Raw genomic sequence first — 13,281 nt, forward strand, 5'->3', positions numbered from 1 at the left:
GTCTGTTTGCAGATGGGTATTAGTGGTCTAAAAGTGCTAATTGCATCAGGCAGCTACATTAGCAGGACTGGAGCTGTGGTCACACAAGAAGGATAAACACAACAGAGATCTTCTCAGACGCTGTCTGCCACTGAGACATGTTCAGCAAGCTGAAGAAGATCATCGGGGGTCCAACTGTAGGTCCCACCCCAGCTGCAGCATCTAGTTCGGCCCCTGCACCAGCACCGGCTCCTGCTCCTGCTCCAGCCCCTGCAAAGGTAGGTACAAGTGAGTCATAATGCACTTTCTGAACATTTTTGTAGCTCTTTATCTCAAGCACAGGTAATCATCAATGTTTTGCTAACACTATATAAAATATAGTAAACATCATCATTAACATATGATTTTAATAGATTGAAAATTCTGCTAAAAAATAATGGTGAATGCTTTTTTATATTATATTATTAATAAAAGCTTCATACAGATTTGTATTTAGTGTTAGTGTAGTGTATAATGTGGATATAGTTTTATGATTTAGTAATATAATAAATTATATGAAGCATAATTATTTTTAAAGCATGCATTCTTTTAGTGTTATTTTAGTATCATTGACATTATTATATTTTGGATTTTTTTGTTTTCTAAATTTTTTTTATTTTAGTTTTTTTTTTTTTTTTTTTTTTTTTTTTTTTGTAATTTGTTAGGTCATTTGTGTTTTTTCCCCATTTTTTTTTTAAAGAGGTCTATGGAGTTTTTGTTCTTTTTTTTCAGTTTTAGTTATTTTAGTACAGTTATACTAAATGAAAATGAGAAATGTTGCTTTGGTAGACATAGCATTATGTATACATTATATATTTTAGTTTTTTTTTTTGTTTTTTTTTTGTAATTTATTAGCAATTTATATTAATATGGTAATTTGTGATTTTTTCCCCCATTTTATTAGTTATTGAGTTTTTTTCAAAATATGTCTTTGTATTTTGTTGTTGTTTTTTATTTTAGTTGTAGTTTTAGTTTTTTAAGTAAAGTTACACTGAATGAAAATGATAAATGTTGCTTTGGTAGACATAGCATTAAGTTTACAATTTTTATAGCTTAAGTTATAGTAAAAGTTTAGTTAAAAAGTTTATAAAATGTGGATATGAAGATTTAGCCCAAAAATAATGTTAAATACTTAATATCACTCATTTCATGCTGCATATAACTTTATGTATGTATAAATGATACATTATATATTTTAGTTTTTATTTTTTTTTTTTGTAATTTATTAGTAATTTATATTAATTTGGTAATTTGTAATAAACTGTTTTTTTATGTCTATGTAATTTTTATTATTTTTTATTTCCGTTTTTAGTTTTAGTTATTTTAATACAGTTAAACTCAATGAAAATGAGAAATGTAGCTTTTTTATAGGTTTTATAGCTAAATTTTATATAAACGTTTATAAAAATGTGGATATGAAGATTTAGCCCAAAAATAACATTAAATATACTTAATATCACTTCTTATATGCTACATAACTGTATGAATATATTATACATATTATATTTTAGTTTTTTGTTTGTTTGTTTGTTTGTTTGTTTGTTTTTTTGTAATTTATTGGTAATTTGTAATAAATTTGTAATAGCTTTTTGTGTGGAATCTGTGATTTTTTTTTTTATTAATTATTAATTATTGTTTTTTTTTTTTAATATGTCTATGTAGTTTTTATTAATTTTTATTTCAGTTTTAGTTTTAATTATTTGAATACAGTTATACTGAATGAAAATGAAAAATGTTGCTTTTTTATTTATTTATTTATTACAGTAAAATGTTAGTTTAAATGTGGTTATGAAAATTAATGTTAAATACTTAATATCAATTATTATATGTTGTTTGTATGTATACATTATACATTATATATTTACAAGATTTGCTGTATTTTTTAAACAATTGCTAAGATGTTCAAAAATATGAAACCACTTATAATGATATACATATATATATATATATAAATTACAATTATTGTTATTTTTAAACACTTTGCTTCACATTATAAACATTTTTGGTACTGTTTTTTTCTCAAGCACCATGTGAAGGATGAACAGTGCTCTTCTAACATCATTAAAAAATCTCAAACTTATAGCTAAAGGCTTGAGTAATTTAAAATAGACAATTTAGCTGAACAATCTATAAATAATAGAAGCCATCGTGCGTCATTTATGAGAATGTTTTTCTAACTGCAAAAGTACTCTGGGATAATGATTAATCTCTGTACCCGGCAGGAAGAAAAACCTGCAGACAAGGAAAATGAAGACAAGAAAGATGATAAAGGCCCTGGTAAGTCATCTGTTATCATTGTAATTATCCTCTAAATGATCTCATCATTCACTGTGTAAGCACCTGCAGAACATATTTTCCAGATGAGAGGCATTTGAAATGATTCTTACAATCTGCCACAGGTTGCTTTGCGGCAGTGTTTGTTATGGGTTCGGTAGCATGTGATGGCCAGTAAGCTGCTTCAGGGGTCACTCCTCCATCTGTGCCCCGAATCTTCCTAACTAGCTTTTTTTTTTCTCCAAAGCTCCAGCACCAGCTCCAGAACCAAAACCAGAACCAGCGGCCCCAAATGCAGCACCAGAGGAAAAACCTGGAGACCCAGCCAACGGCCAACCTACTGAAGGGTAAAATAAATACCAGAAACATCTTCATCTTACAAATCATGTTTCATTTTGGTCAGAAGTTATTTATATATACAATGAGAACAAGAAAAACGAAAGTTGATTTTGATTTCATGTTGACTTTAAATTGTTGTTTGTACCATGCAAGTGCCAAGAGACAGCCTTGATGTTCTGAGTGCGATTGTTAAGCTTTAATTAATCAAGCCTAATCAATTAGACTCTCATTGTTTTAGAAAGGACTCACAGTAAGTAAAAGAACAGCATGTATGTCACCAGTGCAAACACTGCACATCAGATCCAAGACTGTGCAACAGAGACCTGGAAGATTATGAGACCAGAAGCTGAGGAGATTACAAGATTTACAATGCATTTGATATAAGACGATCCCTGGAGCTACTTAGAAAACAAAAACAAAACCGACAGCAAAAGTGGAAGAATGCCAGCGTAGTTTTATGATGGATATGATCCTTAAAATATATTCACATTCACTGGGTGAGGTTTATTGTCTTTGTTCTGTTTTTTTGATAAGACAAAGCTTCTGTTTATTTGAAAAACAGTGCAATAATGTCTCATGTAAATTTGTATTGCGTATTAATAATATGACACTCATAATAAGAGACACTAGGGCTTCACTTATTGTTGTAATATGCCGTTATAACCAGCAGAGGTCAGCATTTATTACCAGAACTCGAATCAACCGTTTCAGCTCTTGTAAAAGTAGTTAAACAAGTCAAACTCTATCAGCGTTTGTGTTTTGTTTTTTGTATGAACAAGCAAATATCTACTTAAAAGCATTTAGACACATTTTGTGATTAAGAAATGAATACAGACACATTTTACAAAACATATGAGCGTTTTAAGTGGTGAAATTAAACTGGTTAACATTTAAAACCAAAATATCCACCATATTTTTATATATATGGATTATGAAATATATGGAATTTACGTGGATTATACCTTGATTGCACATGTACATCACAGAGATGTCTATCTGATGTCTGCGTTTACATCTGCAAGACATATTTTTTAGACTGTGTGCTCATCTGCAATATGTATTTAGGATGTTTCCTATCAGATGTCAAATAGACGTTTATTAGATGTCTTTAAGATATTTATGATTTAGAATATATGTTAAACTGATATCTTACTAACGTCTGTCAGGTGTTTGTACACAGCAGATGCTTTAACAGACATCTTGCAGACATACATGTGCTAGCTGAGTATATATATATATATATATACTGCATGCTGTTCTTTTACTTACTGTGAGTCATTTCCAAGAGTCTAACTGATTAGGCTTGATTAATTAAAGCTTATCAATCATATATATGTGTGTGTGTGTGTGTGTGTGTGTGTGTGTGTGTATATATATATATATATATATATATATATATACACACTACCGTTCAAAAGTTTGGGGTCAGTAAGACTTGTAATAGTCTTTAAAGTAGTCTCTTATGCTCATCAAGGCTGCATTTATAAAAAAAACAGTAATATTGCAAAATGTTTTTACAATATAAAATAATGTTTTTTATTTTAACATACTTTAAATAGAATTTATTCCTGTGATGAAAAGATGAATTTTTATCAGCTGTTACTCCAGTCTTAAGTGTCACATGATCCTTCAGAAATCATTCTAATGTGCGGATTTATTATTAGAATGATCAATGTTGGATAATATCAACAGTTGTGCTGACAAATATTTTTTGGAACCTGTGACTTTTTTTTTTTCAGGATTCTTTCATGAATAACAAGTTTAAAAAGTACAGTGTTTATTCAAAATATAAATATTTTATAACAATGTAAATTATTTATTATTAACTTAATAAATGAATAAAAGTATTAATTTCTTAAAAAAAAAAAAGAAAAAAAAAGAAAGAAACAATAAAAATGTACTGACCCCAAACTTTTGAACGGTAGTGTATATATATATATATATATATATATGATTGATAAGCTTTAATTAATCATATATATATATATATATATATATATATATATATATATGTACACACAGTATATATATATAGAGAGAGAGAGAGAGAGTTTCTGGAAGTTGAGAATTTCAAATGTCATTTTATTATTTTATTATTATTCCATATGTTTAATATATTGATTTCATCTTGTGTTATTCTCTCTCTCATTGTTATAGAGGGGAGGCCCCTTCCCCTGAGTCCCGCCCCATTGTGATAAGCAAGCATTTTGATGCTCAACTCATTGAGATTGTTCAGCGATACCGGCAACGGACTGAACAGTATAAAGAAAAGGTCGTCGACCCCTATGCGTCCTCTCCAGAGCGCAGCCCTCCTGTCAGTAAGTACAAATCAATCCAATTAATGTCCACCACAGCTGAAATAATAAAGGTAGTCACCACATAACATGACAAGAGAGCCACGTTGTGTTTGTTCTAGCACCCGTTCTGAGAAAAGACGACTACCTGAAGTTGGTGGAGGAGAGGAAACGAAAAGAAGAGGAGGACAAGAAAAGAAAAGAGGAGGAGGAGAAGAAAAAGAAAGAGGAGGCGGAGAGAAAAAAGAAAGAGGAGGAGGAAAAGAAGAAGAAAGAGGAGGAGGAGAAGAAAAAAGAGAAAGCAGAGAAGCCTGAGGAAAAAAAGGAGGAGAAGAAAGATGACAAGGCAGCCCAAGAGCAGAAGTCCATCCGCCCGAAAATAAAATGCACCTGTGTAGATTTCTTTCTGAAGCCCATTGAGAACAGAATGGACAAAAGACTAGGCACCTCCATTGATCCGTTCACAGGTTGCGTTTCAAAAAACGCGAATGTCTGAATATGCATTATCCTGTCATAAAATGACCGCATTTCTATGCTTTCTAATGCTCTTTTCTTGTGATTTTCAACAGACCGCAGGTATATAGCTTGGCTAAGCGTGGTGACCTTTGCTTTCAACTATAACCTGTGGTTTATACCAGTCCGTATGGCCTTCCCATATCATCAACCAGCGGTTATTCCATTGTGGTTCACCTTGGACATCATTGCTGACATCATCTATATCATCGACATGATCGTTTTCCAGCCACGACTACAGTTCTGTAGAGGGGGAGACATCATAGTAAGAAAAAAAAACAATTGTTTTATATAACACAATGTTTAATGTCTTGCCCATAGACTTCTGCCGTAAGTTCTATTATTAAATTCCAATATTATTAATAACTACCTCTTCTTTCAGTATGACAGAGTTGTGATTAAACAGAAGTATCGAGAATCGTCAAGGTTTACGGTACTGCGGATATTTCAGCTGATTTTCATTTTCCAAATACCATTTTATCCCTCAACAGAAAGCCTCGTAATATTTCCTGTCCTTTCAGAATGATGTCTTATCCGTCCTGCCTTCGGACCTGTTATATTTCCCGTTTGGATTCAAGTCCGTCTTTAGGATCAATCGTTTGATGAAGGTAATTTTATAAACGCCTGTGTTTTGGTAGGAGCTGTGATTAGCAATGAGATGAATAATCGTTAATGAGTTGATTATATTTTTGAATTTGCTTTAACCTTATTTATGTTTTCTCCCTAAGGTTGAAGCATTTTTTGAGTTTAGTGATCGTCTTGAAGGTATCATGACCAAAGCGTACATATGGAGGTATGTGACCAATACTTAGGGATAGTTCACCCAAAAATGAAAATTCTGTCATTAATTACTCATCCTCATGTCATTCCAAACCTATTGGAACTTTGTTCATCTTGAACACAAATTAAGATTTTTGATGAAATCCGCAAGCTTTCTGACCCTGCATAGACAGCAATGCAACTGACAACTGCAACTGCTCGAGGTCCAGAAAGGTACCATCGTTAAAATAGTCCATGTGACATCAGTGGTTCAACCGTAATGTTATGAAGCTACGAGAATACTTTTTGTGTTTATTGCAGGGTAAGAGAGCTCTCAGATTTCATCAAAAATATCTTAATTTGTGTTCTGAATATGACAGAAGGTCTTACAAAATGACAGAATTTTCATTTTGGGCGAACTATCCCTTTAAGAGCGGATCTGATTGACTGGTTCTATAAGGGATGTGCAAAAAAATTTGCATTTATGAAATGACAATGCATGTGTTGGAACCTGGCAGGAATTTAAATGTTGTTTGGCTTCATTTTGAAAATTAGAGCATTCTGGGAAATGTGAAATCTTTCAACATGGTCCATAAGAAGTTTTCTTTTTCTTTGAACTTGATTGCATTGTAAATTTGCATGCTCAAATTTGAATAAAATTTCTGCATTCTGTTTGCTGCCTCAATGAAATCAAGAATTCAAGGATTGAAGGATTCCACTGGATTCCACTTTTTATTTCCATTTTTTATTCTCATCAGTTCCCACCTGATAAAATATTTTAAAGCTTGACATAACTTAGAATATATAATTTCTGTTTACACTACCAGTCAAAAGTTTTTGGATAGTAAGATTTTCTTCTACTCACCAGGCCTGCATTTATTTGATCCAAAGTACTGCAAAAACAGTAACATTTTGAAACATTTTTACTGTTTAAAATAACTGTTTTCTATTTTAATGTATTTTAAAATGTAATTTATTCCTGCGATTTTAAGCTGAATTTTTAGCTTCATTACTCCAGTCTTCAGTGTCACATGATCCTTCAGAAATCATTCTAATATGCTGATTTTCTGTTCAAAAAAACATTTATTATTATGCTGAAATGACTAAGTAGAATTTTTTCTGGTTTCTGTGATGAATATAAAGTTTAGAAGAACAGAATTTATCTGAAATATTTTTGTAACATCAACATAATAAATGTCTTTATCATCACTTTTAATCAATCCTTGCTAAATAAAAGTATTGATTTATATAATTTTGTATAGTGTATAATGTTACAAAAGCTTGTGACTGGAGTAATGATGCTGAAAATTCAGCTTTAAACACAGGAATAAATAACTTTTTTAAATATATTTAAATAGAATGCAGTTTTTAAATAGTAAAAAAAAAAAAATCACAATGCTGTATTTTGGATCAAATAAATGCAAGGTTGGTGAGGAGAAGACATGTCTTTAAAAAGCATTAAAAATCTTTTGACTAAAAATGTTTGACTGGTAGTGTAAATTTAAAAAAGACTTTTCCAGGTCTAGGACTCACATCCTGGTTTTATCATAAAACGGCAGCTATTGAGGGAAAATTTAACATACAAAATTTAATACCAGTTTACATCTTAATTTTTTTATATGTTTGAGCTTATTAAAGTTTTTGCCTTGTTTGAAATCATTTTAATCCATCTTGCACCCCTCCTTGGTTGAGAACCACTGTTATAAATCATTGTAACCATAATTCTCCTTTGTTCTTTTTAAAGAGTAATTCGCACTATTGGATACCTGATGTATATTCTGCATCTCAACGCATGTCTTTACTACGTGGCATCTGACTACCAGGGGATCGGCAAGACCAAATGGGTGTACAGCGGAGACGGCAGCGCGTATGTCCTTCCATCTACCCTTCAGATTCACTCAGATTTGATTACTTTTGTAAAGTGGAAATATATAAGTTCTGCACCATCGGCAGTGCCAAACAGAATTGCAATGAACTTGAAATGCAAATGAAATGTTATTTTTTCCTGTATTTTTTTTCTTCTTCCATTCACAGTTCTAGTTTTAAAAAACAGCTAAATTAGTTTACAGTAATTGCTGGTTTTGGGATTTTCTTCATATTCTCATAGCTACCTGAGGTGTTTCTTCTATGCGGAGAAATCCCTCCTGATGATCGCAGAGCTTCCTTTCCCTGAGACCATGTTCGGTCAGATCTTTCAGATGACCAACTATTTTTTTGGTGCCCTATTTTTGTCCATCATTCTCGGCCAGGTAGACATTTCGTCTCTAAAGCTTATGCTCCTGAAGCGCTTGGCGGTTTTTGGCTCAGTTTTGATTTTTTATTTTGCATTTTTTCCATTTGGCTTTCTTGCTTGGCCTTGGCTTTGCTCCGCAATTCATTGTCTGCTGTTTTAATGCTGTAATTTGTTTGGACTCAGATATGACTGCAAGATGTTTTTAGTCTTACATACTGAATTTTACCATCTCTTTTTCTTTCCCAGGTACTTGCGCAGTTACTATTTTGCCGTGCGGACTCTGATCAACATTGGTGGTCTGCCTGAGCCTCACACAGTCTTTGAAATCACCTTTCAGTTATTAAACTTTTTTGTTGGTGTCTTTGTCTTCTCAAGTTTGATTGGACAGGTACACGATGTGATGATGTAGACATCATGAGCTCCTCCCCCTAATTCCAGGCAGCCAATCGTACATAGTCTTCATCCAGTTCTCCTGCCAGGGTCCATGTAGATTTATTGTTATAGTGCTCATGTTGTTTAAGTATATAGAGGTGTCACTTCTTTACCAGGTGTTACAGATGATATTGAGATCATTTACTGGATTTTTTATTTATTCATTCAGCCTAAATTGGAAATATAATTGTGTAGGCTCACTTATGCTATTTTTATATTTTAATTTCCTTTATGCTATCTAAAAACATCTTTAATTCAGTGTTTTATTTTGAATTTATTTAGAAAAAGAATTTAGAAAAAGAAAACGTCAGCAGCCATAACATGAAAATAATTATTGGTGCAAAAAAAATAGTACTTTTGCAACACTGTTAAATGTAATCTTTAATAAATCGCTAAATATATATATTTTTTTCATGCTGTACATTAAGCAATAGTAATAATAATATAATAAAATAATTTTATTACAGTGTTAAATGGAATCTTTAATAAATATCAAAATGAATATCTGTTTTCTTGCTGCATATTATAATTTTGTGATGCCTAAATTCACATGTAGCATTTAAAAGGACTGATTTCAGTTTTTAATGTTTGATTTTGAATTTATTTAGACAAAATAGTATAAAATTTAAGTTTTGGTCATTTATCAGTTATTGGCCACAACATGAAAATAATTATCGATTTATCAATATTGGCCTGAAATAAATAAATAAATAAATACCTTAATAATTTTATTGCAGTGTTAAATAAATTCTTTAAAACATATCAAAATAAATATATTTTTTCTTGCTGTACATTGTATTATTGTGATTCCTAAATTCACTTGTAGCATTTAAAATGCTTAATTTCAGTTTTTAGTGTTTATTTTGAATTTATTTAGACAAAATAGTATAAAATTTTAGTTTTGGCTATTTATCAGTTAGTGGCCACAACATGAAAATAATTATTTATGAATCAATATTGGCCTGAATTTTAATAATTGTGCAAAAAAAAAAAAGTAATAATAATAAATAATTTTATTACAATGTTAAATGAAATATTTAAGAAATATCAAAATAAATACACTTTTTTTTTTTTTTTTTTTTTTTTTTTGCTGTATATTATCATATTGTGATGCCTAAATTCACTTGTAGCATTTTAAATGACTGATTTCAGTTTTTAATGTTTGATTTTGCATTTATTTAGACAAAATAGAATACAGTTTAAGTTTTGGCCATTTATCAGTTATTGGCGAAAATAATTATCGATTTATCAATATTGGCCTGAATTTTAATAATTGTGCAAAGCAAAATTTAAAAAGTAATAATAATAATATAATAATAATTTTGTTAAATGGAATCTTTAGTAAATATCAAAATAAATATAAATTTGTCGTGCTTTATATTATAATGTTGTGATGCCTACATTCATTTGTAGCATTTGAATAGTTATTTTTAGTTTGTTTGTTTTTTTTTAATAATAATTTTAGTATTGGCCATTTATCATAAAAATGTGACCCTGGACCATGAAACCAGTCATGAGGGTCAGTTTTTTAAAATTGAGATGTATACAATTTCTATTATTATTGTCCTATTATATAGGACAATATTTAGCAGAAATACAACTATTTGAAAATCTGGAATCTGAGGGTGCCAAAAAATCAAAAATTTGAGAAAGTCTTTAAAATTGTCCAAATGAAGTTCTTAGCAATGCATATTACTAATCAGACATTAAGTTTTTATATATTTACGGTAGGACATTTACAAAATATCTTCATGGAACGTGATCTTTACTTAATATCCTAATGATTTTTGGCATAAAAGAAAAATCCATAATTTTGACCCATACAATGTATTGTTGATTACTGCCACAAATATACCCGTGTGACTTATGGCTGGTTTTGTGGCCCAGGGTCACAAGTATTATCAGTTTTTCAGTATCATCCAGAATCATAACTTAGGTGCATCCATATCAAATATATAGATGTAAATCTTTGATATTTCAGATGAGAGATGTAATTGGAGCAGCCACTGCCGGCCAGACGTACTTCCGTGCATCTATGGATGCTTGTGTGGCGTACATGGTGACAAACCACATCCCCAAGCTGGTTCAAACCAGAGTGCGCACCTGGTACAACTACACCTGGGACTCCCAGGGCATGCTGGGTAAAATCTAAGTTTACATGTAAAAAAAAAAAAAGATTGGTAATGCATAGCAGGGTTCTGCTGATTAACGTTTGTCTTCTCAGACGAGTCAGAGCTTCTGGAACAAATGCCTTTGGTAATGAGAACAGCCATCGCTGTGGACATCAACCTTGCTACTTTCCAAAAGATCGACCTCTTTAAGGTGGGCTTGATTTAAGGAAACAGATTGTGACATGGTCAGGTGACTGATGCTTCTGTGTTTTTTCCCTCGCAGGGTTGTGACAACCAGATGCTTGTGGACATGTTATTGAGGTTAAAGTCCATTGTGTATTTGCCTGGAGACTTTGTGTGTAAGAAGGTGAGTTAAATTGCATTTTATTTATAGACACCAAGCACATCAAGTCTTCACTCTCCTGCTTGTTTCTCCGCAGGGTGACATTGGAAAAGAAATGTATATTATAAAGGCCGGAGAGGTGCAGGTCATCGGTGGGCCGGACAATAAGATCGTGTTCGTGACTCTGAAAGCAGGATGTGTGTTCGGAGAGATCAGGTGAGCTATTGAAATAAGAATAAGAATATGAATGTGACATATGAACTCATGTGTTTATAATCAACCCCAGTTTGCTACAGTCTTCAGCCAATGGAGGAAACAGAAGAACCGCTAATGTAGCGGCACATGGATTCGCAAATCTCTTCGTACTGGATAAGAAAGACCTCAATGACATCCTGATTCACTACCCAGAGTCTCAGAAAGTACTGGCCAGGAAGGGACGGTGAGTTATATCACATTATTCTTTCAGTCAGACAATTCTGTCATTACTCACCCTCATGTCGTTCCAAACGCGTAAGACCTTCGTTCATCTTCGGAACACAAATTAAGATATTTTTAATGAAATCCAAAATCTTTCTGACCCTGCATAGACAACAATGCAACTGACACAGTCAAGGCCCAGAAATGTAGTAAGGACATATGTTCAACCATAATGTTATGAACCCACAAGAACACTTTGTGCGCAAAGAAATAAAACTGGACTATTTCATCGATGTCCTTACCACCTTTCTGGGCATTGAACATGTCAGTTGCATTGCTGTCTATGCAGGGTCAGAAAGCTTTCGGATTTCATTAAAAATATCTTCATTTGTGTTCTGAAGATGAACGAAGATCTTATAGGTTTTTAGAATGACGTGAGGGTGAGTAATTAATGACAGAATTTTCAATTTTGAGTGAACTATCACTTTAAGAGTACTGATTCATTTTAGTGAATCAATTTGTTCAAACGGTTCTGTTCACTGATTTATTTGATGCATCACTTACACATGGACTTCAGCCCTGCTCCTCACTAACCTACAGTGACTAAAATGTACTACCAACGGTGAAATCTAAAATACTGGTTAACACCGTTTTACAGAAAACTGCTGAAAGCCAAGGGTCCAGCTCCTGCTGCTAAAGCCGACGAGGACAAGAAGAAAGGATTGGCAATGTTCGGACAAAAACCTCCCACTCCCAAACTTTTGCGTGCCTTCGCAGGAGGAGCATTTTCCAAAAAAGGCTTCATGGACAGACTTAAGGTAAGGAATTCTTATACATATATGTATGTGTGTGTGTATATATATATATGTATGTATATGTGTGTGTGTGTGTGTGTGTGTGTGTGTGTACATATATATATATATATATATATATATATATATACACAAAATGTTAATAATTTTAACAAATTAAGGGATCATGTAAATTGCAAATAAGTTATTTTTTATTTAGTACAACTGTGTGTCATTTCCTAGATGATCCACAACTGTTTTTATGTTTTGTGATCATTGTTTATGAGTCCCTTGTTGGCCCGAAGCACTTCAGCTGCCTGCTATTCTTCAGAAAAATTCAAAAAAGAAAAAGTTCAAAAAGAGTAAATTTTTTCTTTATATTTTTCTTTTCTAGACTGCTGCTACATCAGAACGTCAATAATCAAATGAAACACATTAAATATTTCTCTTTTTAGATTTGTTCCTTTTTAAATAACCTGTATGTTTAAATGGGTTTTTTTTAAATATTAGTGCTGTCAAACTATTAATCGCAATTAATCACATCCACAATATAAGTTTCTGTTTACATAATATATGTATTTGTGTACTGTGTATATTTATTATGTATATATATAAATACACACACATGCATATATATATATATTTTTTTTTAAATGCATGTTTACATAATAAATATATTTATATATAATATAAACTATATGAATATGAATTTATACATTGTAATATTTTCAAAATATATACTGCATGTGTGTGTATT

General features: G+C 31.7%; 1 protein-coding gene across 1 annotated transcript; it reads left to right on the forward strand.

Annotated features, from left to right (window-relative positions):
- The first annotated feature begins 118 nt into the window (after window positions 1-118).
- On the forward strand, window positions 119-13,083 carry LOC127155574 (cyclic nucleotide-gated cation channel beta-3). The gene is made up of 18 exons (XM_051097883.1): window positions 119-257; window positions 2,241-2,295; window positions 2,540-2,639; window positions 4,789-4,949; window positions 5,024-5,392; window positions 5,495-5,703; window positions 5,821-5,871; window positions 5,960-6,046; window positions 6,167-6,231; window positions 7,942-8,064; window positions 8,677-8,818; window positions 10,844-11,003; window positions 11,087-11,184; window positions 11,257-11,340; window positions 11,414-11,532; window positions 11,603-11,755; window positions 12,392-12,551; window positions 12,919-13,083. The coding sequence occupies exons 1-18, from the start codon at window positions 138-140 to the stop codon at window positions 12,943-12,945; spliced, it is 2,283 nt and encodes a 760-aa protein (XP_050953840.1). The 5' UTR covers window positions 119-137; the 3' UTR covers window positions 12,946-13,083.
- Window positions 13,084-13,281: the final 198 nt, after the last annotated feature.

This window comes from Labeo rohita, chromosome 24 (assembly GCF_022985175.1).
Source record: "Labeo rohita strain BAU-BD-2019 chromosome 24, IGBB_LRoh.1.0, whole genome shotgun sequence".
In the NCBI taxonomy this organism is placed as follows: domain Eukaryota; kingdom Metazoa; phylum Chordata; class Actinopteri; order Cypriniformes; family Cyprinidae; genus Labeo; species Labeo rohita.